Raw genomic sequence first — 27,170 nt, forward strand, 5'->3', positions numbered from 1 at the left:
TTTTAGATTAGATATTTGTTCCTAGTTTACTAGTGCACATCAAAAAGATAAACTACATTGTACCAGCCGCCAAGTAAGACACTGGAGCTAAATTCTCCTTAGATACCTGCAATGGATCCAGACTCCGAAGTCCCAGGAGTCAGCTCATTTAGGAGAGCAGAACACTGAAGTAACAGAACTGCCTGGTTGTTTGGAGCATTTTGCTCATTGCATACAATTTGTCTGACCAAGAACTATCCTCTCTCCCTGTAATTCTTTGAGACCACTGCCACTATTGTGTTCCTCAAATCTAGGTCACCTGAACTTTCCGTTACCATTTTAGATTAAAACTAGGGGAAAAATTGTGAAACACCTTTGAGAAATGAGAGTTTTTTTCCCTATAAGCAAACACGTAGTGTTTTACAAAATAAATATTCTATATATTATATAAATCAAGAAAATACAGCTATAGCAAGTCAAGTAACTTATTTGCTAGTCCAGGAAGAAAGCTGGAAATAATACACACACGATGCAATAATAAGTACATCACAGAATAAGTGCAACTAGGAAACTAGAGTAGCTTCCTACAGGTTATTTTAGAAAAATAACACTGACAATTTCGTTAGGTAGACAACACTTAAGGCTGCCTAAATGATTGTTTAAACTAGGACTTTCAGCTGCATATTCTGAAATGGCTTATGCTTCCTATTCTAATTCTGCTCTTAAAAACCTGAGATGTTTTTACTTATTCAGCTTGAGATTTGGAAGTTAACAGTATGTTGAATATTTAAATTTAAGGCAGTATAGAAAACTGAGGTAGGCAGTTTTATTCAATTACTTCTTCTGAGATGGAAAGGGATATTTCCATTTTATTGACAGCCTTCACTCTCACCTTAAAGGTTACCTCATTACATCTATCAGCCATCACATTGCTACGACAATGGGGCTACCTGTCATTAGCTTACTAATATAAAAATATCAAGTGTTTGATTTAACCTGTTCAAATACATTTTTTCTACAAAAATCAGGAAGTCACTTCCAATTCTACCATTCACAGCTGGATTCTTCACTGCTTGCATGTGCTCACAGAAATCATGACTGAAATCTCAGATTATTAAGGCAATTATATTTTTACTTCACCGGATACATTAAAACAACTACTCAGCGAGTACTGTTAAGTCTGCCTTGAAGTTCTGACAGGTAGGTGAGTTCTCCCTCTACAATGCACGATGGCCACTTTCACTTACTATATAGTACACAATTCAGATGTAAGGTGACTTGAAAAGTCAGTGCTTTCTTACATGTTTCACTAAAATTCTCAGAGGAAAGACTAAGCAATTGGGATAGATAACTGTTCTGTTGAAGACAAGGTTATTCATTCAAAGATAGCAAGTTTCACATTTGTACAGACAGGAGATCAGGATATCAAATGTCAAATGCAATAAATTAACACTGGTAAAAATGCTTAACAGCTATAAAGTTAATCAGAAAGTTGAGACAGTGCAAATATTTTACATTATTAAGAAAAAATAACCAAGAAAAATGTTCAAGTATAAAAAGCATCATTGTTGAGTGATGCTACTTAAATTCTATTATTGCACGACAGACAAAAGATACAATATCAACCTCTGGGGCCTAAGAAATCTTCTCAAAGTATTATGCGTTTTCAAGGAACCATTTCACACCATCATTGCATTGTGTATATATTAAAATGTATCAGTCTGTTCATTATTTGTAGTGTCTTAATCCAAATTTGTATGTGTTTAAAACATTTTATCCCTAATTCTTATAGTTTTTTAAAACACATATTTAAAGCTAATTTAGGCCTCATATAATTTAAAGCAGCGTGTATAACTTGGAACTAGCCCAATGCAAAGGATTCTCAGTTGTGATTCCTTAAGGCAGTTTTAACTTGTGTAGCAAACTGAGGGTTCAGGGACATTGGCCACATTACAAAAATCCTATTTTTACAAGGATAATGTTAAAAAAAAATGCAGCAGCCATATAAAGAGATTTTTCTTTAACATGCATATAACCATAATGAAAACTCTCCCTATTAAAGAACAAGTTCATCTGTGACCAAAGGGTTTTATTCCCTATCTCCACCGTTTTTTCCTTGCAAAGAGGGAGCAAGTCCCTGACAAATCCATTGCCTTATAGCAACTTAAAGGGAGGTTAAAAGATATTTATCCTCCTCGTCTTGGTATATGCTGGAAATGCTGGGCACTCCTGCCCCCTCACATCTGTAATGGAAACAGTTTTCTGAGAATCAGAACTATCACCATGAACAAACTGAATAGGGCAAGCAAGACTTATTTGTAAGTCCAAAGGGCTCAAATATGGGCAAGTTTGCATCTTTAAGTGCCCCCAGGAGCAGACATCCTGTAGACACAGAAGTTCTACACATTTCCCTAAATCTAGTAGATTTTGTCCACCGCTAACCTGTGCTTCTTTATAGCACAGTATGCCCTGGTTTTAAATAACAGCTGTTTTCATAGCAATACTTTAAATCTTCACATATCCAGTATCATTTTAGAGATCAGCCGCATGTCCATCAGAAGAGCCAGTCTATAGTTTTCTTAGTGTGTTAGTCTTGTTTTGGCCTAAAAATAGTCAACATTGTCTTTGTTTACTACAGTTGCCATCACTATTATTTTTCCCCTCAAAGGAAAGTCAAATTAGAGTACAGATGTTGTGTGTTCACATTATCTATGCAGAATAGAACTCTTCATTACTTCACTGCTGAACACCCATGAAGTGTCTAAAAACAACCACCACCACCCACCTCACCCCGATCCTGCAATCTGAACACTGGTATTGAAGGTAAAGGACAAAAACTACTGTAGTAAAGGGAAATATTTTGACCATCCCATCAAAAGTGCATCAGTGTTCCCCCTTCTTAAAGTTACCCTGGCAAGTTTCAAATATTTAGTGCATCAATTTTCATATAACTGACACACATTAAACGAGAATGGGCTTCAAAAAGCTGAAGTGGGATTCCTAAAATATTTCAATAAATGTAAAGAAACCAATTTCATGAAAAATATACCATCAATTCATCATAAGTTTCAAAGTATGGAACAGTATTTTGGAAGCAATGCCAGAATATCAATTGGGTGTGTTTGTGCGTGTCTCTCTCTCTGCATGTGGCTGAAACGGCAAGAGTTAGTAAAAGCCCATTTCAGTCTACGTTCCTAGCAGCAATGGCAACTGATTTTTTACATGGCTTTTGACTACGGAAACGTTGAGGTATATCTCCAGTTTGAGGATGCTAAAACAAAAAAAACAACCAAACACCCTGCTACCACTTACACACAGGATTTAGCAAAACAAAATCCAAGAAGCATTCTTACGGTTTCACATATATATCACTAATGATTGCGTTGCCAGTTGCCTAATGCAGCTAGCACATTTGATATTCAAAAGTTGTTACTATTAAAATTAAAGGTCTGAATTCACAAAATACTGGCACTTATTGAGAAAATATAGTAAACTTTGTCTCCTCTTAAAAGCTAGCTGCTGTTGTCAGCACCTTCTTGGCTACAAGCCATAGTGAGATAGACCAAAAGGCAGTCATTCAGCGTGAGACTGCTGCCTGCAAAGATGTTGCACTATGGTAGCGCTCTTGACCCGACGAATGCAGCATGGTGGTGAAGTCTTGTAGTAAGTACCTTTTTTACCCACACTTAACTCCATACACACAGAAGAAATCCTGCCAGCAAGGGGATCAAGTTAGCCATCAACAGCCAGAGAGTTACAACCAGGCTGGAGGAACAGGAGCACAAATCTAAAGTCAAATATAAAGATAATACAGTTTACAAAATGCACACACCTGAGACACAGAATAGCGAACAATTTAACAAGCATGAATTTCAGTTAAAAAAAAGGCATGAAAACATACAAACTTCATTTGAAATACTGTTTATGTTAATGCATATTAGCTTTCCATGGCTAGGAACTCTGCAGTAACAACATGATTAGCCCCTAGGACAGGACATGCTTTGTATTGCTTCTACAGTTGATTAAGGATTAGCAGTTAGGAAAATGGTCAGAAAATAGCTGAACACAGCAAGAAAAGGAGCAGGAGGGGTAAAAGTGGGAGTGGGTAGAATCAACATTTTAACAGTGCCTCAGGCTTTCACAAGTGTTTGTTTTCTGAATAATTCTGATTTAGGTTGCCATAAAAGCAGAACATTGAAAACCAAACCACAGAACTGAGGTAAATAAAAGAACAGGAAGAAAAATAGGGGGAACTGAAAGCGGGAGCTTGCAAAAATACCTGTCCCTCTAAGTTCCTACTGCATGTTTTTTTACTGATTTATAAGACGGTGGGTGATACTAACATAACCAGCAGTTTCAGAGATCTGTTCTCAATAATCTCTATACACAAAGAATACAGGATACACTGGGTTAAACCTAAAGAAGATACTAGAACTCAAGTTAATTTACCTTATATTAATTTATATAATTCTTTTCATCCTAGAAAATTTTTTACAAACTATACACTAGTTCCTTCACTAATCACTGAAATGTCGTCACTTCCAGGATGGAACAAAAACAGCTGTTTTAACAGTTTGCAACAGAATTATATCGAAATTTAAGGACAGGAGTTGAAGAGAAATAGCATATTCAACTGAGACTAGACGGCAGGTTCACAGAGACAATGTAGTTACCCAAGCTGGAATATGGGCAGCATATCTAAGGACTAAAGAACATTTTAGGAGTTATGGGAAAGTAATATACCATTAGTGTGAATAAGATAAATTATGTGATTTTCTGTTAATAACTTTCATTTTAGAAAGCAGCCAGGCAAAACAAATTATTATAAAATGAAAGCTCCAAGTCAGTAAAGGAAGACCACCAGTTATTAACATATGATGCTCATGCAGCCACCTCTCTAAACAGTGGTTATACGTGTTCTGTGTTATCTTATCCCCATAAGGTCAAGTTTACAGGAGAAATTACAAAAGTGTTAAACATCCCACTAGGGACTACAAGCAGGAGTCCAGGCCCGTAGAGGTTCCAAGAGAGAGTCATAACCTTCCAAACACACAAGTGCCTCGTGGTCTACTGGAAGTTCCATAGGCTACCGAGACATCTCTGGGAGGACTGCCAGAGATTATACCATATGAAGTGGCTGTTCCTCAGCCATATTTCTTCCAAGCAACCATCCCCCAGACCAGCAGAAACATGACCATACAGTATTAATATACCACCACTCTGGCTCTGCTCCCTTCCTTCTCAAAGTTTTTAGGACTTTGAAATAGAGAGGAAGGGAGGGTTTGCCCCTCCATTTTGATTTACTTGGCAGTCAATACAGTTTTTCCACAAAGACATCTACATTTCAATTTTCAATCTAATTAATCAAAGTACAAACCATTCAAGCTATTTAAGAAGAGTTATAATGCTGAAATCCTGTAGCACTTAATATTTTCCAACAACTGACAAAATCCTCTGAAGTTTTAAGATGTTTTACTTATCTTTATTTCACATAAGCAAATCATAAGGCAACCTACCAATTGATAGTGCCCTTGTTATGTTAGAAGCTGGAGGATCCCGTTCAGGAGGACAGGAATCACAAAAGTCCCAACAAGCTGGACAAATTAGATTTCCAGCATGTACCCATCCATTCATCTGAATGCTAACAGTTAACACTTGACCGGAGCGGCTGCACAAGTATGCTGTGTCCTTGACCCAAACATTCAGCCCTTTGGGAGAACAAGAAACCTTAAAATAAAGAAACCAAGTTAGGTCTGTTATGTTTAAACATAAGTCACTGTTTATTATCCAAACTTGTTTATAGATTCTTCTAATAAGTAAATAATTTTGTTCACAAACTGGCTTGGAGACGCACAGATGAACTGGAAACCCACATTGCTAATTTTAGAACAATTAACTATTTTAATCTGCTATTTGTTTCAAGGATTTGGTCATATTCTTCTATGCAATTATACTGACTGAACCACTGAATTAAGAATTACTATCATCATCATCTACATACTGCCAATGATTTTATACAAGTGCATCTTCAGTTGTGCCAAGAATATTTTTGAACCCATTCTTTAATTAGTACAGCTGAGAAAATGATTATGAAAAATAACTTTCATAGATCCAGTGCCTTCCACCTAAACTAAATGGGACTCACAAAACAAATTAAGCTAGACATCCTGTGAGGATGCCATCCCAATATAAATTACAAAACAAAAAAATAAGTATTCCTATTTTACAGCTAGGGAAACTGAGGCACAAAGACGACCTTGGACAAGTCATTCATAGGAAGTCTGTGGTAGAGATAACTAACACCTAGGTCTGTCCTCTAGCCATGTTCTTAACATCAATCTTTTTTTATTTATTTTTATTAAACTTCCAGTGGATGGTTTAAATTACATGCTCCTGTTAGGAAGCTATTTTTAAAGCACGCATACAATTATTGGGTTATTTAACAAAAACAGCTTGTCATATTAAGTAATCTTAACCTATTTTTTAAACAAATTCTGAGTTTTTATAAAAGGTGTGATTTTTTTTTTTTTAACGGTTTCTAAATTTATTTAAAATGTCATCCTTACCTGATAACATCCACTGCCCCAGTCAGGGTAAAAGAGTTTTTTTCTGCACTGTGCCATGACAAATGCTGATTTCTGAATGAGACACACAGAGTTTGGTCCATATTTCTCTGCACCATAGTTTTTGAAAGGATCTGAAGGAAAGAGGAACACATTTTTGAAGAGTTAACTCAGCTTTGTTAAAAGATCAGCAAGCCCCTACTGTAAATTAGTAAAGAAAATGAACTTCAAGTAGTAAATGATCCATAGGGCAATTTCAAAAAACACCAAAAAGAAAACCTAACTCTTCAGACTGCTCATAGGATGTTAGACTAAAATGCCAGGACACCATTTCCATGATTTGTGAACATTATACTACCTGAAACAGCTTAATATCCATTGGAATAAATCAACTTCTGTTAACATTAAACTAAATAAGTCTTCCACCTGACTGCACATGTATGCCTGCCAGCTAAACTGTACACTAGTAGTACTAATTTACCATCCCAGTAAGGCCACTGAGTCACTGGCAGTGTAAAAAGAAAGGAGTACTTGTGGCACCTTAGAGACTAACCAATTTATTTGAGCATAACCTTTCGTGAGCTACAGCTCACCTCATCGGATGCATTCAGTGGAAAATACAGTGGGGAGATTTATATACATAGAGAACATGAAACAATGGGTGCTACCATACACACTGTAACCAGAGTGATCACTTAAGGTGAGCTATTACCAGCAGGAGAGCGCGGGGGTGTGTGTGTGTGGGGGGGTGGGGGATAAACATGGGGAAATATTTTTACTTTGTGTAATGACCCATCCACTCCCAGTCTCTATTCAAGCCTAAGTTAATTGTATCCAGTTTGCAAATTAATTCCCATTCAGCAGTCTCTTGTTGGAGTCTGTTTTTGAAGTTTCTTTGTTGAAGTATTGCCACTTTTAGGTCTGTAATCGAGTGACCAGAGAGATTGAAGTGTTCTCCGACTGGTTTTTGAATGTTATAATTCTTGACATCTGATTTGTGTCCATTTATTCTTTTGTGTAGAGACTGTCCAGTTTGACCAATGTACATGGCAGAGGGGCATTGCTGGCACATGATGGTATATCTCACATTGGTAGATGTGCAGGTGAACGAGCCTCTGATATTGTGGCTGATGTGATTAGGCCCTATGATGGTATCCCCTGAATAGATATGTGGACACAGTTGGCAACGGGCTTTGTTGCAAGGATAGGTTCCTGGGTTAGTGGTTGCTGGTGAGTATTTGCTTCAGGTTGGGGGGCTGTCTGTAAGCAAGGACTGGCCTGTCTCCCAAGATCTGAGAGAGTGATGGGTCGTCCTTCAGGATAGGTTGTAGATCCTTGATGATGCGTTGGAGACATTTTAGTTAAGGGCTGAAGATGATGGCTAGTGGCGTTCTGTTATTTTCTTTGTTGGGCCTGTCCCGTAGTAGGTGACTTCTGGGTAATCTTCTGGCTCTGTCAATCTGTTTCTTCAATTCAGCAGTGTAAAAATTCAGACTATCAAATGAGGCAGGAGTGCATCAGGAGAATCAGATGGCAACTGTTCAATATAATTTACCCTGCCCCATCTGTACATGAAAAAAAATGAAGACTAAAAGGAAAGTGTCGGGAGTGGAGAAAGGAAGGGAAAAAATGGTCTGTTGAACAAACAACACAATGGAAAGTGGACTGAAAACAGCAAAGAAGCTTGTTTTCTAAAGAATGTTCTTAACTGGAAATGTGTGGGTATCCAGATAAGACCATCCTTGTGAATTCTGCTATAAGAACAACACTTCGAAAATATACTTCACTGGAAACTGACCTGGCTGATTTTCCATTATTCTACAATCTGAGCTGCGTTGAAATTCACCACTTAAATGCCAACTAAATTCTTGACTAAAGGGGCAATAGTCAGCAATTTCTACTGAGCCGCCATAATAAGGCAAATCTTCTGATGGTACTCCATTAAGACTGTCAAAGTACTGGGGGGAAAAAAAAAGGAGGCAGTGAAATAGTTTGTTCAACAAGGACAAGTGTATATTTAGCTTTTATCGAATCTATCATAATTACAAATTTCCAACATCAGTGGTGCTGCACATAGGCACTGCTAACAGGAGTCTATTTTAAGTAACTCTGCAGATATATACACATATGTGCACACAGGAGATAAATCACTTTTCCTACCAAATCATAGCCACCTCCGGAGTGAAACCACACTATTTTAGCAATGCACAGCAATATCAGGCAGCAGTTTAGGTAAGGAATTGAGGAAATATCATATATAGAAAATCTTCCAGGGAAATTCATGTAGGAGCATGCAACGACTTAACGATGGAATTTGGTCAGAGTGCCAGATTAACATTGTTCTTTCGAAAGAGACCAACATGAGATTTCTAATGACCATAAATAGTCATGATGTCATTTGTACTTCTCTGAAATAGGGCACTTTCAGCAACACACATCCCCTTCACATATTAGTTCAGTACCAACTCAGAGGGAAAGAATGCTACACCCTAAGTCATCACTACCTCTTGCACCACTTAAGTCATCGGTTCTCAAACTGTGGGTTGTGACCCCAAAGTGGGTTGCTACCCCATTTTAATGGGGTTGCCAGGGCGGGCATTAGACTTGCTGGGGCCTGGGGCCAAAGCCCGAGCCCACCACCATGGACGGTGGGGCTCAGGCTTCGGCTTCAGCGGTGGATGGCAGAGGTCAGGTTATATGGCCCCAGCCTGAGGCTGAAGCCCTTAGGCTTCAGCTTTAGTCCCCCCACCCAGGGCAAAGGGCCTCAGGCGTCAGCTTTGGCCCCTCTACCCAGAGCAGCAGGGCTCAGGCTTCAGTCCCCCCTCATGGGGTCGTGTAGTAACTTTTGCTGTCAGAAGGGGGTACCGGTGCAATGAAATTTGAGAACCCCTGACCAAAGTAACAAAAATAATTGAGCTGTTCCGTGGAGTAAGATGCATCATACCTGATACTCCTGAGGTAACTGCTTTGGGAATTTCTGTAAATTGCACACTGCTACTGCCTTTTGGTCCTGTCTACAAGTTAACTGCAGTGGATTACTCCTCAGAGTGTCACAGTATGGGCTCACCGATTGCCTCCTTCAAAAGAGGAAAGAATATCTTAGTTGAATGAGATCATATTTACATCAATTGCTTTTGCTAGGCAATTCTATAAGGCCGGGTGTCTCTTTTCCACCCCTCATATGGTCCATCATGTGTTGGGCACTGGTCTCTTGGTTGGCTGCCAAGCTCATTATTGCCATTTGATTGGTCTTGAATGTCATGGGAAACACATCCATATGTTTACCAACACAATATTCTCTAAATAAAAAAGTCTTTCATCTAGGATGCACTTACTCATCTAGAAGATCTAATTATTTGCTATCGTCTTCAAATTTTTAAGCATGTGAAATTTGCTATTGTCTTTATAAATTTTTAAGCGGGTGAAAAGATTAAAAATTTGAGAAGGCCTGCTAATACAAAGTGTAGCGAGATATGCCCCCATGGGTCAGAGCAATGAGCTCCAAGGAGTATCTAAAATACTATTAGAACTAAACCCAAAGTAGGCCTGATTTTGAAAAGGACTTTAGCCCACTTTTCATTGTTGCAGATGCATCAGATATTTAGACTTCTAAGAGTACTATAATTTGTACTTCCAATTCAATGGAGGCAAAGTAATAGCATGGCCACTTTTCAAGATTAGATGTAAAAAAATTAAAGACAGTAAAAGCAAGGATATTAGTGCTGGAAGCCAAACTATTAATCTTGCATAACCTAATAAAAGTGGGTTCATGGTCTACACAACAGAAGAGAAAGATGTAGATGAACACTGAAAAAGCACCCTGCAATAACTGCAAATTCAACAGGTTCCAAAGCATCATATTGAGATACATGCTAAAGGGAAGCAGGGAACATCTACAGAGAATACTTATTGTCAAGGCCATCTGTCCTCTGTTGCAAGTCAAATGATTTTGTAGCACTCTGGTGAGACAGACTGGAAATTTTGTTGCAGCTAAAATTGAACTCTTCTGATTTAAAAAAGCTACCACGCATTGCAATGAGTGGGATAGTTCATCGGACTTTTGGCTCACGCCACTAAACAGCCACATATTTCAAAAAGTTTATAATATGAGTGAAGACAAACATACAGATGAACATGAACACTGCGTTTAAAAAATAGTATGTTCTTACTTCTCTTTCTTTTGGTCAATCCAAAATTTACAGCTTTTCATCACAAAGTCACAGCCTTTATCACGTCCCCAGTCTAATTTCTCTGCCATGCTGTAATTGGCTTTATACCAGCTGTAAAGATATTGTGAAATGGAAATACAACTGAGAAACTGGTCTTCTGACCAATCAGCAGAAGACCATTCAAAAAACTTTAACCTACATTAAAATTTTCAGTGAATGAACAAGGAAATTATGTCCCCTTGTGTATATTTCTATAAATGATATGAATATTTCCTTCTGACTTTACAGATTGCTCTTCTGAATTAAAGCAAAAACTTGTCTTATTTATTAATGTAGTCACCATTTATTCAGCAGGAGATGCACATCTGGTATTGTACAATGGATAAAACATGCCAAAAAAATTTAATTGCCCAAACGGCTTACATATATGAAGGGGAAATTCTGCTCTCATATCTACAGGTTAAATCTTGATGGATTCTGCCCTCCTTCCAGGCATGGAAATTCTGTACCTGTAAGAAGAGCTGAATGACAGTGAAGATCTCCTATACGGCTTTTCAAGGAGAATTTTACACTAAAGGCATAATTTGATTATACAAACCAGATACACATGGGGGTGTAGTCTTTATGGACAGAGTAATGATAGATAGCATTCAAGAGACATCTGAAGAAAAATGAAGATAACAATATAGTGCTATTCCAAATATCTTGGATAACTTTTTACATAAAGCAAGTTGTATTCATTCAACTGCAACATCTCTAAGTGCATGAACTCCACAGTACTTTCACTGTTTATAACTTGAAAACACACAGGTCTGAAATTGAAGACTAACAACATTTGGTCTTTTCACTCTTACCCTGTATCCTCCATTAATGCTAAGGTAATCCGGGAGAAGACCCTGTTCTGTGTGTGGGATCCAGTCATCGCCTCATTCTGAAAATTACCAGTAACTGTTAGGAAGCTTCTGAAAAGTGATTCATAGTGTTTTCAGAGCACATTTTCCCTGACAAGTAGTTAAAGTTATTTTTCCATAAAGATAAAATTTCACTGCAAGTTAAGAGACACTAAAGTATTTTCCAAAAACGTTTAATTTTTTCTTACCAACTTCCCTAGGAAATCTTGAAATCGAAATGTGTTCCCTTATTGCTTACCTCCACAACACACAACACTGATTTGATATTGTGGCTTTACCCATGACTACGAGGTCACTAACATTTGTACTATAAAAGGAACAATCCAATAGTCTAAATGACCACTGTCTTAGCGAGGGAAAAGTCAATTGCCTTGTTCAGAGGAATTTCTGCACAGTGGAGATGGCAAAAGCCAGACTGGAGGGGATCATGGAAATACAGATGAGCACTGAAACAGGTTACTTGGGGAAGATGTGGATCCCCCTGTTAGGTTTTTAGAAACAAGTTAGACCAGTGGTCCCCAAACTTTTCAGGGTCATGCCTGGCCTGTGGCTCCTGTGGGGGTGAGGACATGTGGACAGGGGTAAGGGGGCTGAGACTGGGGCCACAGCTGGGGGGCGGGTCTGGAGCTGGAGCCAGGGATGGAGCCAGGGCCAGGCCGCCGTGGGGGCTGGCAGCTGGGGTAACAGCTGGGCTGCGGTAAGGGGCTGACGCTGGGGCTGAGTGCGGGGCCACAGCTGAAGTAGAGCTGGGGGCAAAACAGGACTGAGCAGCGCTCCCTCCCCACCTCCTGTGGGGGCTGGCCCAGGCCCCGCTGTGCCCCCCAGAATGTTCCTCTGCACCCCCTTAAGGGGGGCATGTCCCATAGTTTGGAGACCACTGGGTTAGATAAACACCTGTCAAGGATGTCTAGATATATTTAATCCTACCCTAACGTAGGGGAAAGGGCTAGATGACCTCACAAGGTGCCTTCCAGCCCTACATTTCTATGATTTTATGAAGTCAAGGTAGTGATTAAACTGCACGCTCCAGGATTTGAGACAAAAAGGTAGAAGGAGAGGGGATGACAAAAAGATAAGTTGGCTAAAAGGAAGTTCCACTCCCCTCTCCCCCAGATACAATCACTTAGGAAACAAAGATCAATTTCAAGAGTGCCCTTATAAATGTAGTTTTCTTATGAAGAGACTAGTTGGTACCGAAGTACATAAAACAAATTAAACTAGGATCACTGCATAGCTGTATTACACTAATAAAGGGCAAATTGTGTAAGATACAGGGCAAATTGTGGAAGATAGGTAAACAACTATAGAAAAGTGAACCTCCAATTGTTTATCATTTGATACTGTCTTTCTAGGAACTGGTGAACCTTCAGAATTAAGGGTTTGGAGAATGGTATGAGAGTTGTTTAGGAATGAATAGAGGTTTAATGTGCACAGTTTACTTATTTGCAATGTATTTCAGTTAAGTTTAACGCTGGTGGGTTTCCAATAGATCTATGGATACACTTGAAAAATTGAAAATCTACCTTTTTATCCCCTTTAGTGATAAGATAGGTATATTTAGAATTATTTACCAGCACTAACCTCCAACAATCGCTTTTCCCAGTGATTGAGCTTTGTACCCATGCCACCTTGGTTTTCAAGCTCCATTCCCTCTAGAATTGGACAGTCAAAATGTTTCCGAGCTTCTTCCTACAAAACAGAACTGTTGTTACAACCCCATTCTAAAAATACTGAGAAACAAACTCAGGTATGCACTTCTTGATTAAAGTTTTTTTTTTTTTTTTTTTTAAAAAAGAACCATTTTAATGTCCTCCTTTTACCACAGTCTGCTATTTTCCTTTGACTGCAGAAGGACTTCTCCTTATTGAAGCTCTAACAAGCTAGTGAGTCTCCTAGTACCGAATCCAGCAATCTGGCTGTTAGCCACTAATAAGTAACATACCATACTACTTACTTATTCCAAGTTTATATCAGGATCATCTGAAAACAATGTTTCACAGAAAATAAGCTTTCATCAAATAGCCCCCCTTCACAATTAGGTATGCTCAAGAAATTCCGAACAAAACATTTTCACATCAGAAAATGAGGTTCTCTCAAAATCAAAATTTTCCATGAGAAGAGAGATTCTGGTGGAATTTTCGATGAGAAAAATCAAAACATACTGCTATTAGCCAACAGGCATCACAATGTTGTCTAAGATTTGTGGCCTGCCCTCCCAGCTCCCACCACACAATATGACAGTAACCAGGATGAGCAGAAGCCCCTTATTATAGTTAGTAGTACAGCTTTAAATATAGCTTTAAGAGTTGGGCTACAAATAGTTAGTTCAATTTCCTGAAAGTAAAGGTTAGACTAGAATTTCTGCAAATAGCCTAGAATACTAAAATTAATGTTTGGGTGAAAGTACTGTAGTTCTGTTTCACTTATTGATTGGTTTCTGTCCTCAAATTCCTTAAAATTAAAAGTTAAAATTTGAGAGGAAAGACAGAGAGAGTGGGGTGGAGGGAGCATTGAGTAGAAAGGGTCTCAAATGTTTTTGAATACTTTCTAAAACAAGAGGAAAGGTATGATTAAATTTTTCAACTCTGACACTTCATTAAAGGCAGAATTAGGAATACATGGAAACAAGTAGTATTTAAATGGGAAAGGAAAAGGTATACAGGTCATACGAAAAAAGATGAATATTGAACAGAGAAAGGATTAAGGGCCTTATCACTTAAGTCAATAGCAATTGAGTGATCAAAGCCTCAGGATCAGACTTTATGGAAACAAGATGTGAGTAGGATGGGATGGTCCATTTAATCACTAAAAATCAGCTTTAATTTTCTGCTCTATCCTTCATAGTATCTCTACTCAAGCCCTAAATTTTCTCTTTGCATTTCAATTATTTCTCCCCTTACACCTCAAGGCCAATTAACTGTTTTCCATTTTATTTAAATATCCCTCAATTAACTAGGAGTATGATTTTCTTTAAAGTTTGACCCAAACCAGGTTATGTGGTCAAGAATTCTTTTCTTTTTAGTTTCCGGTAAATTAACATTTTTGTTATCAACAAGATAGTAATGACCGAAGTTCAAGTATCTGATGGTAATCAGGGCAGATACAGTGTGAAAGAAGAAAAGGAGTACTTGTGGCACCTTAGAGACTAACCAATTTATTTGAGCATGAGCTTTCGTGAGCTACAGCTCACTTCATCAGATGTTTACCGTGGAAACTGCAGCAGACTTTATATACACACAGAAATCATGAAACAATACCTCCTCCATCCCACCACCATGGAAACAATTTCCATCCCACCACCAACCTCAGCCTGGTCCAGTCCACACAAGAGATCCACTTCCTGGACACTACAGTGCTAATAAACAATGGCCACATAAACACCACCCTATACCGTAAACCTACTGACCGCTATTCCTACCTGCATGCCTCCAGCTTTCACCCTGACCACACCACACGATCCATCGTCTACAGCCAAGCTCTGCGATACAACCGCATTTGCTCCAACCCCTCAGACAGAGACAAACACCTACAAGATCTCTGTCAAGCTTTCTTACAACTACAATACCCACCTGCAGAAGTAAAGAAACAGATTGATAGAGCCAGAAGAGTTCCCAGAAGTTACCTACTACAGGACAGGCCTAACAAAGAAAATAACAGAACGCCACTAGCCGTCACCTTCAGCCCCCAACTAAAACCCCTCCAACGCATTATTAAGGATCTACAACCTATCCTAAAGGATGACCCAACACTCTCACAAGTCTTGGGAGACAGGCCAGTCCTTGCCTACAGACAGCCCCGCAACCTGAAGCAAATACTCACCAACAACCACATACCACACAACAGAACCACTAACCCAGGAACTTATCCTTGCAACAAAGCCCGTTGCCAATTGTGCCCACATATCTATTCAGGGGACACCATCACAGGGCCTAATAACATCAGCCACACTATCAGAGGCTCGTTCACCTGCACATCCACCAATGTGATCTATGCCATCATGTGCCAGCAATGCCCCTCTGCCATGTACATTGGTCAAACTGGACAGTCTCTACGTAAAAGAATAAATGGACACAAATCAGATGTCAAGAATTATAACATTCATAAACCAGTCGGAGAACACTTCAATCTCTCTGGTCACGCAATCACAGACATGAAGGTCGCTATCTTAAAACAAAAAAACTTCAAATCCAGACTCCAGCGAGAAACTGCTGAATTGGAATTCATTTGCAAATTGGATACTATTAATTTAGGCTTAAATAGAGACTGGGAGTGGCTAAGTCATTATGCAAGGTAGCCTGTTTCCTCTTGTTTTTTCCTACCCCCCCCCCCCCCCCCGATGTTCTGGTTTAACTTGGATTTAAACCTGGAGAATGGTCAGTTTAGATGAGCTATTACCAGCAGGAGAGTGAGTTTGTGTGTGTATGGGGGTGGGGGGGATGTGAGAAAACCTTGATCTATGCAGGAAATAGCCCGACTTGATTATGTAAAGAGTTGTCACTTTGGATGGGCTAGCACCAGCAGGAGAGTGAATTTGTGTGGGGGGGTGGAGGGTGAGAAAACCTGGATTTGTGCTGGAAATGGCCCACCTGTTGATCACTTTAGATAAGCTATTACCAGCAGGACAGTGGGGTGGGAGGAGGTATTGTTTCATGATTTCTGTGTGTATATAAAGTCTGCTGCAGTTTCCACGGTAAACATCTGATGAAGTGAGCTGTAGCTCACGAAAGCTCATGCTCAAATAAATTGGTTAGTCTCTAAGGTGCCACAAGTACTCCTTTTCTTTTTGCGAATACAGACTAACACGGCTGTTCCTCTGAAACCTGTCAGTGTGAAAGAAGTTTAAGATAATCAGTACTTACAACTACTCGAGGTGTTACCAGAAGAAATACGTCATGGCGCAGCATCTTATTACCTCGTATATCCCATAACCTAACTGCTTTATCAACAACCTTGTTGCTCCACTGATACAAACCTAGACTGTAAGGAGAGTGTTTTAATTAGAGATGTTTTACCAGAATCTAGGCAATAAACCTAGGCTGCACTCCAAAACTGAACATTACCTTCCATAAAGGAACAGTGCTCAGTATCCTTTTAATACGTACTCTAATTCCTTATTGAAAATGAAGTAGTTTAACTCGGCAACTTTCCTCCTGAGTAATATTTTCCAAGTTGTAAGTCTAATTCACATTTTGTAATAAGCCAAACTGAAGAAGTTTACTAAAGAGATATTTTCAGAATTATTATGCACTAATAAAAATATATTGTACGTATCAGGAAAGAATATAAAAAGCTAAGAACTTTCACTTGCAGAAATTGCATGAAGGAATGAGTTTACACTACTAAAAGGGAAAACACTTGCAAAATTGTTTAGTTATACTGAAAATATCTAAATTAACTGAAAGACAGGAAAGTGTATTGTGATTTTTTTAAATTAGTAAATGAGATTTATAGGCATGCAGAAATCATCCTCCACAGTGCCATTACATATTGCACACATACAAAATGGGAAATGACTGCCTAGGAAGGAATACTGAGGAAAGGGATCTGGGGGTCATAGTGGATCACAAGCTAAATATGAGTCAGTGATACACTGTTGCAAAAAAAGCAAACATAATTCTGGGATGTATTAACAGGAGTATTGTAAGCAAGACACGAGAAGTAATTCTTCCGCTCTACTCCGTGCTGATTAGGCCTCAACTGTAGTACTGTGTCCAGTTCTGGGCACCACGTTTGAGGAAAGATGTGGACAAATTGGAGAAAGTCCAGAGAAGAGCAACAAAAATGATTAAAGGTCTAGAAAATCTTTGCGGGAAGATTGAAAAAATTGGGTTTGTTTAGTCTGGAAAAGAGGAGACTGAGAGGGGACATGGTGACAGTTTTCAAGTACGTAAAAGGTTGTTACAAGGAGGAGGGAGGAAAAAAATGTTGTTCTTAACCTCCGAGGATAGGACAAGAAGCAATGGGCTTAAAATGCAGCAAGTGCAGTTTAGGTTGTACATTAGGAAAAACTTCCAAACTGTCAGAGTGGTTAAGCACTGGAATAAATTGCCTGGGGAAGTTGTGGAATCGCCATCATTGGGGATTTTTAGGAGCAGGTTGGACAAACACCTGTCAGGGATGGTCTAGATAACACTTAGTCCTGCCATGAGTGCAGGGGACTGGACTAGATGACCTCTTGAGGTCCCTTCCAGTTCTGTGATTCTATATTTAAAAACCTTGGAAGATGGACATCTTATACTGAGTAAATTAAATTACAATGACATTTGACATATGATACATCATTGTGATTGAGTTTACTCAATATAAGATATATATGAAGAATAAACCCTGATTCAGAAAGGTAATTAAGCATATGCCTAAATTTAATCATGAATATAGTACCACTGATTTCAGTAAGATTACTTACGTGCTTAAAGTTAGGTGTATGTTTAAATACACCACTGAACTGATCCACAGTGACGGATCATGCAGACCTCAGAGGCAAGACCTGAGAGGACTGCAGTATTATACAATAGTTGTCCATTACTGAACACACAGAATAATAATATTGAAGAGTTATGAACAACTGCTGTATTCTACCGTAGTATTTCAATGACAGGAAGGCCCTTAGTTAACTAACTATTGGTGGTACCAGTTAAGGAACAGACATGAAAACTGACCAAATTACTGCAGATTAACGTTTAGGTCAAATTTGAGATCTTCTTGAAAAATGAAGACAAAGTCCCATTTCAATATGACAGGACCTCCAACTCTTTGCAGTCTAGGAAGATTTCATATATTCAGAATCCCCAAGTTTGAACAGATTGCCCTAGAATCGCTAGCAGGTGAAGTGGTCAGTTTAAGAAAAATTGATAGGATTCTGTCAATGTTTAATCAGCACAGTTTAATTGTAGGCATTACAGCTACTTAGCATTACGTATAGTGTAGAGGAATGGGGGAAATAAAGCTGAAGTTATGCTGCCAGATTCAATAGACCCTATATGACTAATTTGGAGTTGCTCTTTCATAGTTTATGAATACTGTATATTGACCTGGTTACTGGGCTGTTTATAGTATGAATATTTTGGTTTAATGGGAGGCTGTGGGGAAACACAAGCCGAAGAGAAAGAATGGCTCAAGGTAAGCAACTTCTCAGCAAACCCTTGAGAGTTAAGAGACAATCCCAGGACAGGAAAAGGCTGGGAACACAGCAGATCAAAAGAACTCTGGCTGGTTTAAAAAGGAATGCTCTCAGAAAAGGGAATAGTTCCGGGGAACCAGACAAACACACAGACATCCCACTGCTTATAGATTATTTATTGTTTTACAATCCTTTTTCTCTATATCAGTGGTCCCCAAACTTTTCACTGTCTGTCCCACCTTACCCCTGCCTGCCCGCCCCCCAACCAAGCCAAGAGTGGGGCCCCAGCTTGGGGCGGGGGCACAGACTGGGGAAAAGGAACCGAGGCTGGGACTGGGACCGAGAGCGGAGCCACAGCCAGGGGCCAAGGCTGGGGATGGGAGCGAAGCCACAGCTGAGAGCCACAGCTATGGCAGAGGTGAGTGGCAAGCCTTCCCCATGCCCCGTGAGGGCTGACCCAGGCCCCACCCCCCGAACGTTCCTCTGCGCCCCCCTCTGGAGGACATGCCCCACAGTTTAAGGACCACTGTTCTAAATTCTTTGTTCCTACTGCTAAAGCAATACTTTGATTTAAGGAGGCTGCCCAATCACTGTGTACACTAGTCAGACTCCCAAAGGGAAGAATGGCACAACAGATACCCCTGCAGGTTTGCTGAATTCGGATAAGAATGGTTAATACACAGTGTACTGTAGCCCAACGCCCAATCTAAGAGTTGGAGAACTGTAAAACTCTACTCTGAAATAGGTGAAGGCATGAGGCCTGACACCTGAGGGAGTGCACCCATACAGACCACCAATGGAGGCAAAGGTGCAGGTAGCCCTGTAATTAACATCCTAAATCTGACCTTTTTTCCCCCCACGTTTGGTGGGTGGGTTTGTATTTGTGCATGTATATAAAATTATATTTAAACACAAAAAAGCATAATGCCACAAATGAAACAACTCTACAAAAAATGAAACTAATGTTTGAGTGTGAAGAGAAAGAACATTTCTGCAAAGGAAACAACTCTGATTTTCAAGAAGCTGACAGCCAGAATATATTCTTGCAAAAATGAAAGGACACTGTCAAGTTAAACCAAGAGGATTCAAGGATTTAAAAATATACCTGTCATTAAAAGATGGAAGCCCATCTGCATATCTTGCTGTCAAAGGATTTCCATCGTCATCATGATAAAATGCAAACAGCCCAGCAGAGAAACCCTTCAAAAAGGTAAATAAAAAGCATATTTAGACAATACTAATTCATCTAGAATACTAAAAGCCATTAAAAGACCAATATACAACCCCCAAAATATATGTTGAGAATATAATACCTGAAGGCAATTAACACAGATGTTGAAAGATGCAAACTAAGTGCATTCCTTTTTATATAAACTAGCTGGGAGAATGTAAGGAAATGACACATTAAAATATCAAGTCTTACCAGTGCATGAATAATTTCATGTTTCACTGTAGACAGCATGCCAATAAATTCCTGAGCTTGAGTAGAAATCATATTTGGACACAAATTAGCATATCCTGCTACTGGCCTGGAAGACAAACATTGCTTTGTTTTATAAATTGGATTTTGATTAAATACTGGGCAACTTAAAAAATAATCACATTAAATATGAAGGTAACAAATTAAACTTAGAAACACTTATCTGATTTAATGCAAATAACTTTTCACCCTCTTTTGGAGATAAGTCCTTCCATGTAATGTTTTTCCTGAATAGATTACCAGCAATAGCACGTGTGCACGCACACACACACTAAAACACAGCAGGCAAAAAGTGTGTAATTATTGGAGGTCAATAAGTTAACCCAATGGTTTTCAACCTTTATTTCATCTGTGGACCCTTACAAGATTTCGAATGAAGGTGTGGACACCTTTGGAAATCAGACAGTCTGTGGGCCCACAGGTGTCCGTGGATCACAGGTTGAAAGCCACCGAGTTAACTCATCGAATAAAAGCATTCCAATCTAGCAGCAGACACTGCACAACTGAAGCTCAGGGTCAGTCAGTCCATTTCCATTACAAACCTTCTGTTTTATAGCCATAATAAGAGAGAGAAAACAAAGACAACCAGCTATCTCTTAAAACCTCAAATGGAGGGTAAGGAGTATTATTTCAGCTCCCTTACTTGACCACCCAAAATAAATTCCCCCCTCCCACACACTATTTAAAAATAAAATTAAAAATTAGGTCAAGCTACTGCTTTACTGCAGAACTATGTCCCACAAGGCCAGTATTTGTTCTTAAAAACTGACTTGTTGCAGCAGAAACATAGACCTCTTTTCTACCCACACCGAGGAGCTCTAGGGCATTGGTTTTCAAACTTTATGTATTGGTAACCTCTTTCACACATCAAGCCCCAGAGTGTGACCCCCTTTATAAAATAAAAATGGGTGGGGGGTAATTTAATTTAATGGGGGCTCTGGGCTGTCAGCCCCATGGAGCTGACAGCTCATGACCCCCTGTAACCACCTTATGACCCCCAGTTTGAAAACCCCTGATCTATTTTAAAATAAAGAGATTTTTGCTCTGCTTAAGCTTGTAAAACTTCAGGCAGAAGCAGACGAGTGGGAGCTAGTTGTCTGCATGGAGATTTAAGACAAAGTGCATCACTCAGATCAACTTCCATGAGGCTCCACATAGGTGATAATGGATACAATTGCAAGATCAAGGTGCATGTATTCTGCAGATAAGGGGCCCAATCCTTCTCCCATTTAAATTAGTAGAAGTTTTGCCATTTACTTCAATGGAAGCTTTATACAGTATGCGTATTAAGGACGGAGGTTTAGCTTTGACTCAGTTATGTCCCAGCTTCTCTGGGGTTAGTGTAGTTTGGTGTGTGTGTGTGCATTAATAAAGTTTAGTTTAATAAATACTGAAAATATTCCTGTTAGCATAATTTGTACTTGAAAAATAATATTTAAAGCAAAATATTGTTTTGCAAAATCTCAAAGTACACTGTGTCAAGGAGAGACATGAGAATTAATGTTTTAGTTCTTAACATGTAACCTGTCTGAACTACCATGTTCCACTGTAGTGGAAACCTAGAGTTTAAAGCCAGAAGAGATCACTGGGTCTAGTCCAGTGGTTCTCAACCAAGGGTACAAGTACCCCTGGGGGTACACAGAGGTCTTCCAGGGGGTACATCGACTCATCTATATATTTACTTAGTTTTACAACAGGCTACATAAAAAGCATCAGCGGAGTCCGTACAAACTAAAATTTCATACAATGACTTATTTATACTGCTCTATATACTATACACTGAAATGTAAATCCAATATTTATATTCCAATTGATTTATTTTACAATTATGTGGTAAAAATTAGAAAGTTCAGTAATAGTGTGCTGTGACACTTATGTTTTTATGTCTGATTTTGTAAGCAAGTAGATTTTAAGTGAGTTGTAAATCAGACTCCTGAAAGGGGTACAGTAGTCTGGAAAAGTTGAGAGCCACCGACCTAGTCTGAACTTCTGTATAATACAGGCCACCAACATCATCCAGCACTCACACGCTAAACCCAACAACCAAAATTAGACCTAAGTATTACAAGTACAGGAGACTGGACTGTTGTGCCATAGGCTGATAATAAGAGGGACTCAGGTGAACCAATGCCTGAGGTCCCTGCAATGGCAGGGAACTGATTAAATGATATACACTCAGATAATCCCACAAGTGACCCGCACCCCTGCTGCAAAGGAAATTGCTAACCCCACAAGGTCACTGACAATCTGACCTGAGGGAAAATTCCTTCCCAAACCTACATATGGTGATCAGTTAGACCATAAGCACATGAGCAAGAATCAGCCAGTTGAACAGCTGAGAGAGAGAATGCTCAGAGCTACATTGGGGCACCAGCCCACCACATCCAGTGTCCCACCTCCAGCTGTGACCATCTTTGATGCTTCAGTGCAAAAACCCAGAATACACTGGGGAAGTCCCTTCTGGGCCCGTGCAGGTGACCAGCTAAAGCCATGAAGCATGAGATTTTAGGAACATAAGACGTAAACCAACAACCCATTACACTCAGCAGAACAGATAAATCTAGTGATTTCAGCAGTGAATGCAAAGACCTGAAAAAATTATTACTCCGTAAAAATTAGCCTGGAATGAATTTTTACCTGTCCATTTCTGCTTCCAGTTGGCAGTAGGCTGCATACGCAATAATATTTTCCTGACCACATCTTTCAGTAGTAAGAGCACTAACATAAAGTACAAAATCGGCATCTCGAACTCCTTCTTGGTCTGGTAAACCAGCAGGTCCACAATGCCATTCATTTTCACTACATTCCCTACATTGCTATGATAATGCAATTAAAATGGGAAAGATATGAAATAATTAGCCTAAATAACTTAAATCCTTAGAAATGTAATATGCCAATCTTAAAGCCATTCACAAATATTTGTTCTTTTAAGCCAAGTAAAGATTAGAATCCCTGTTGTGGACTGGGTGAATACACTAGGGTCAAAGTTTTAAAAAGTGATTAGTGATTTTGATTCCTCAGTTTGAGTGGTGCCCAATACGAAGTGTACTAAAAAGGTGGTGATCAGCACTTTCAGAGTCAGACCTTTTTATGGTGTCTCCAACTTGGACATCCAAAAATTGAGGCACACTTATCACTAGAGGTTCTGACTGCATTTCATTAAGTGTGTCCCTCAATTCATTTTAATGAAATTTCAACTAATTTAAAAATAAACTAAATAAAAGTGCTACACAAAACATTTGAAAAATGTTATCAAGGTTGTAAAGCTACAATGATCAGAGCAAGTAAGAGAAGTGCTAATCATGTGTTTTAGTATGAATCGAAAATGAGTCAACATGACTTCAACAGAAGATTTGAATGAGTAAAAACTTCACAACTGGACCCTATGATGGCAAATTAATTCTAGAAAATTGGACACGCTGAATAAGTGGTATTATGAAATGGCTTTAGAACTCTGGTAATATCTGGGGCTTAATATTCAACAATGTCCTTTCTGAATCTATTTTCCTTAGTATTTGTAATATTTATATTGCATAATTTTGATACACGCTCCACACCAACGCACTGTAATGCAATTACAGCTATTTTTGTAAGGATTGCTTCACTTGACTTTTGGCTCTATAATATAATCAGAGAAACTCTGCTATTGCCTCAGATTGTATTGTGTCTTATTGCTCAAATCTGATCACCTCCCACAAGTAAAAGCTACATAGAAAAGGTCAAACATATTAATATTAACTTTATTAGTAATCTTCACAAACCATAAAATTTAGAATGCTAAGTAAATGTCACTTGGTTTGAACTACCTGTAAGTGTTCCTCAGGAACTATAACTGGGCCACATCTTGTGTGTTCTGCACAGGCTCCTCGGCAATATCTATGAGGGTCATCTTTCTTCCTTAAATACTGGTTTGTTGCACATTGCCTTCAATTAATTTAGATTAAAGTCAAAATTATTTTATAAGTGAAAAGGCAAGCTGTAAAATAATTCATGGCAGCTAAAGATACTGAAATAGATGCTACAATATTACTGTGTAAGGTTTTGGTATGAGAAATATTACTTGCAAGAGGCTCCTGTTACACTGTAGCGGAAAAAAAAGACATTGTTCCACATTTATATTAAAGTTCACTCAAACTATTTTAAATATCAACATAGCAAACAGTAAACAAACCTTCACTCACCTGCTTAGTGAAATAGTACCTGCTGGTTTGCGGACTTGAAAAGTCTTCTCCAAATAAGAAATAGCTTGGGGGAAAAGTTTGTTCTAAATTTAACGAAAACAAAAATACAAACAATGGGCTCCTTGTTGCAATACAAGTACAAACGTATCCTAGGAGCACTAACTCTCCCATTACAGGACATTTGCTAAACATGAAGGCACAGCAGAAGAACAGATGGCATGACATGAAGACTTGCTGAAGTCTTAAGTACAGCTAAGCCACTGTATGGCACTGCAGTCTCAGCAATAATATTGACAGTAATATATAGTTACTCTGAAGGATCCCAAAGTTCTTTATAAACTATACACAAAGTGCCACTAGAAACCAGACATTTTTGGAGTAAAGAATAGCAGATAACTGATGTACAGCACATTGTGGAATAGCTTTTGGGACAGCGGAATGCCATACATAACATTCCCAAATAGAAAGGGGAAACAAGTGTAACATACCTTTATAAGGTGTCGTTTCTCAAGGAGCAAACTACAAAAAAAAAAAAAAAAAAAAGGAAACCTTTTGATGTAAAAATATATTATCTATATTTCAAAACTACAGAAAAATACCACTATACTTACTCTTCAACACTTCTGTCATATATAGTCTTAATTCTCAGTTTTTGATCAACATTTCTCTTGAGAACATGATTTTCCTTAAGATAAACTTTGTAGACAACCTGGTAAAAACAGGAGCAGAGAACTTGATTTGACAAATTATATTTACAATTTTTTTTAAACTGACAGGTATTTACAAATTCTGAATTACAAAATTTATTTTAAATCAAGAGCTTTTCATATTGAAAGGCTCTTGATTTAAAATAAAATGAAAATAATAATACTACTCACCTTCCTAATCAGAGATCACTCAGTACTCTGGACAGCATCCCAAAAGTCAACGTATTTACTTCCACATAGACATACACACAACCCTTATCTCCTCTTACTTGGGTTAGTTATATATTGACTAAACTTGTCTGAATTTTTAAAAGACAGTTTCAGAAGTGGCTAAACGTATAATTTTGACTGCAGCAGAAGCCCTGACTGTCTATTTACATTTACTCTCTCGAATTTCTGATTTAAGTTCCAGGTAGCTGCCTCAAATGTCTTCAGCAAGGATCAGGCCTAGAAGTAACAGGATTATGACCAAAGCATTTAAACCTGGAATGCCATATCAAATAAGCAGTTTTCTTTCCAACTGATTGTTCCGGAATGATCTCATTATCTGCCATCTGTTTGCTTTAGTTTGAGTTTACTCCGCAGAGCTTCAGCAGAGCCATTTTTCAAAGCAGATGGCATTACTGAGATCTCTCACTGGAGCACCATTACATTCCAACATCCTTCCACCACCTGACTCCTAACACAGATCTCTATAAAACCCACCCAGATACCATGGTAGCCTGGTCCCCACTTCTCCCACCCTTCGACCAATCCTCCTCACCCCATGCCACCCATGCTCCCTTTATCCAGGCTGCTCCGATACCCCCCCCCCCCGATCCCATCCCTTACCCCTTCCTCAACCATTACAGAGAGGGCACCCCCTACCCCTTCCCACTCCTCACCCTTCTGCTCCCCATTACAGAGAGGGCACCACCCCATACCCACTCCCTGCCCCGTCCCTACCCTGTACGCAGAGAGCGCCCCAAGCCCCGCTGGCACTCCATACCCCTCCCAACCCAGGGCACCCCCAGCCCCTATGCAGAGCGCACCCCATACCCCGCCCATTACGCACAGGACACTCCACGCCCCGCTGGCGCCCCCGCCCATGACACAGAGGGCACCCGCACTACCCCGCCCCGCCTGGGGCCCCACGCGTCACGCAATCACCTCAAACCCCGTGCCCCACTCAGAGCCCCCCCCCCAGGGCCGCCCGCCGAGCCCCGGCCCCGGAGACCCGCTCACCTCTCCGCCGCTGGGAACGCCATGGTGACAGCTGGAGGCGGCGGCGGGGGCCGGGCTGCAGCCCAGCAGGAGCAGCGCAGCGGCGAGGGCGGAGAGCGGCGGCCGAGCGTACGGCACCCGGTCCCGGCTGGGGGGCTCGGCCGCCATCTTCCGCTGTGTCTTTATGGAGCGAGTGAGTGGCAGCACGTTCCGCCCCAAGCAGCCAACCGAGGGGAGGAGGAGGCGGGTTCCGGCCGAGAGAAGCGTCTGATTGGCTTTTAGGGGTGACACCCAACGGGCGGGCTAGAAGCAGGAGCAAATCGCTGTCCTTGGGGGCTGGGCTGAGGTGAGGTGAGGAGTCCAGGCTGGGCTGGGCGGGGCTGGGCTCAGGTGAGGTGGATAGTCTGGGCTGGGCGGGGCGGGGCTGGGCTCAGGGGAGGTGGGTAGTCCGGGCGGGGCGGGGCTGGGCTCAGGGGAGGTGGGTAGTCCGGGCGGGGCGGGGCTGGGCTCAGGGGAGGTGGGTAGTCCGGGCGGGGCGGGGCTGGGCTCAGGGGAGGTGAGGTGGGTAGTCCGGGCGGGGCGGGGCTGGGCTCAGGGGAGGTGAGGTGGGTAGTCCGGGCGGGGCGGGGCTGGGCTCAGGGGAGGTGAGGTGGGTAGTCCGGGCGGGGCGGGGCTGGGCTCAGGGGAGGTGAGGTGGGTAGTCTGGGCGGGGCGGGGCTGGGCTCAGGGGAGGTGGGTAGTCCGGGCGGGGCGGGGCTGGGCTCAGGGGAGGTGAGGTGGGTAGTCCGGGCGGGGCGGGGCTGGGCTCAGGGGAGGTGGGTAGTCCGGGCGGGGCGGGGCTGGGCTCAGGGGAGGTG

At 40.4% G+C, this 27,170-nt stretch overlaps 1 protein-coding gene across 2 annotated transcripts; it reads right to left on the reverse strand.

The window, feature by feature from the left end:
• On the reverse strand, positions 1 to 26,528 carry LMLN (leishmanolysin like peptidase). Of its 2 annotated transcripts, XM_073305191.2 has the most exons (17): positions 26,335 to 26,528; positions 25,015 to 25,112; positions 24,892 to 24,922; positions 24,404 to 24,486; positions 24,029 to 24,146; positions 22,860 to 23,038; positions 20,166 to 20,271; positions 19,848 to 19,942; positions 16,482 to 16,599; positions 13,204 to 13,311; positions 11,566 to 11,642; positions 10,712 to 10,822; positions 9,487 to 9,619; positions 8,341 to 8,500; positions 6,546 to 6,676; positions 5,496 to 5,706; positions 1 to 3,766 (listed from the first exon to the last, which is right to left on the reverse strand). In XM_073305191.2, the coding sequence occupies exons 1-17, from the start codon at positions 26,479 to 26,481 to the stop codon at positions 3,666 to 3,668; spliced, it is 2,007 nt and encodes a 668-aa protein (XP_073161292.1). In that variant the 5' UTR covers positions 26,482 to 26,528; the 3' UTR covers positions 1 to 3,665. The 2 variants fall into 2 exon arrangements, with proteins under 2 accessions (XP_073161292.1, XP_073161294.1); XM_073305193.1 differs by lacking the exon at positions 1 to 3,766 and having other exon boundaries at positions 5,600 to 5,687.
• Positions 26,529 to 27,170: the final 642 nt, after the last annotated feature.

The sequence above is a fragment of the Lepidochelys kempii genome, chromosome 11 (genome assembly GCF_965140285.1).
Source record: "Lepidochelys kempii isolate rLepKem1 chromosome 11, rLepKem1.hap1, whole genome shotgun sequence".
Lineage (NCBI taxonomy): Eukaryota > Metazoa > Chordata > Testudines > Cheloniidae > Lepidochelys > Lepidochelys kempii.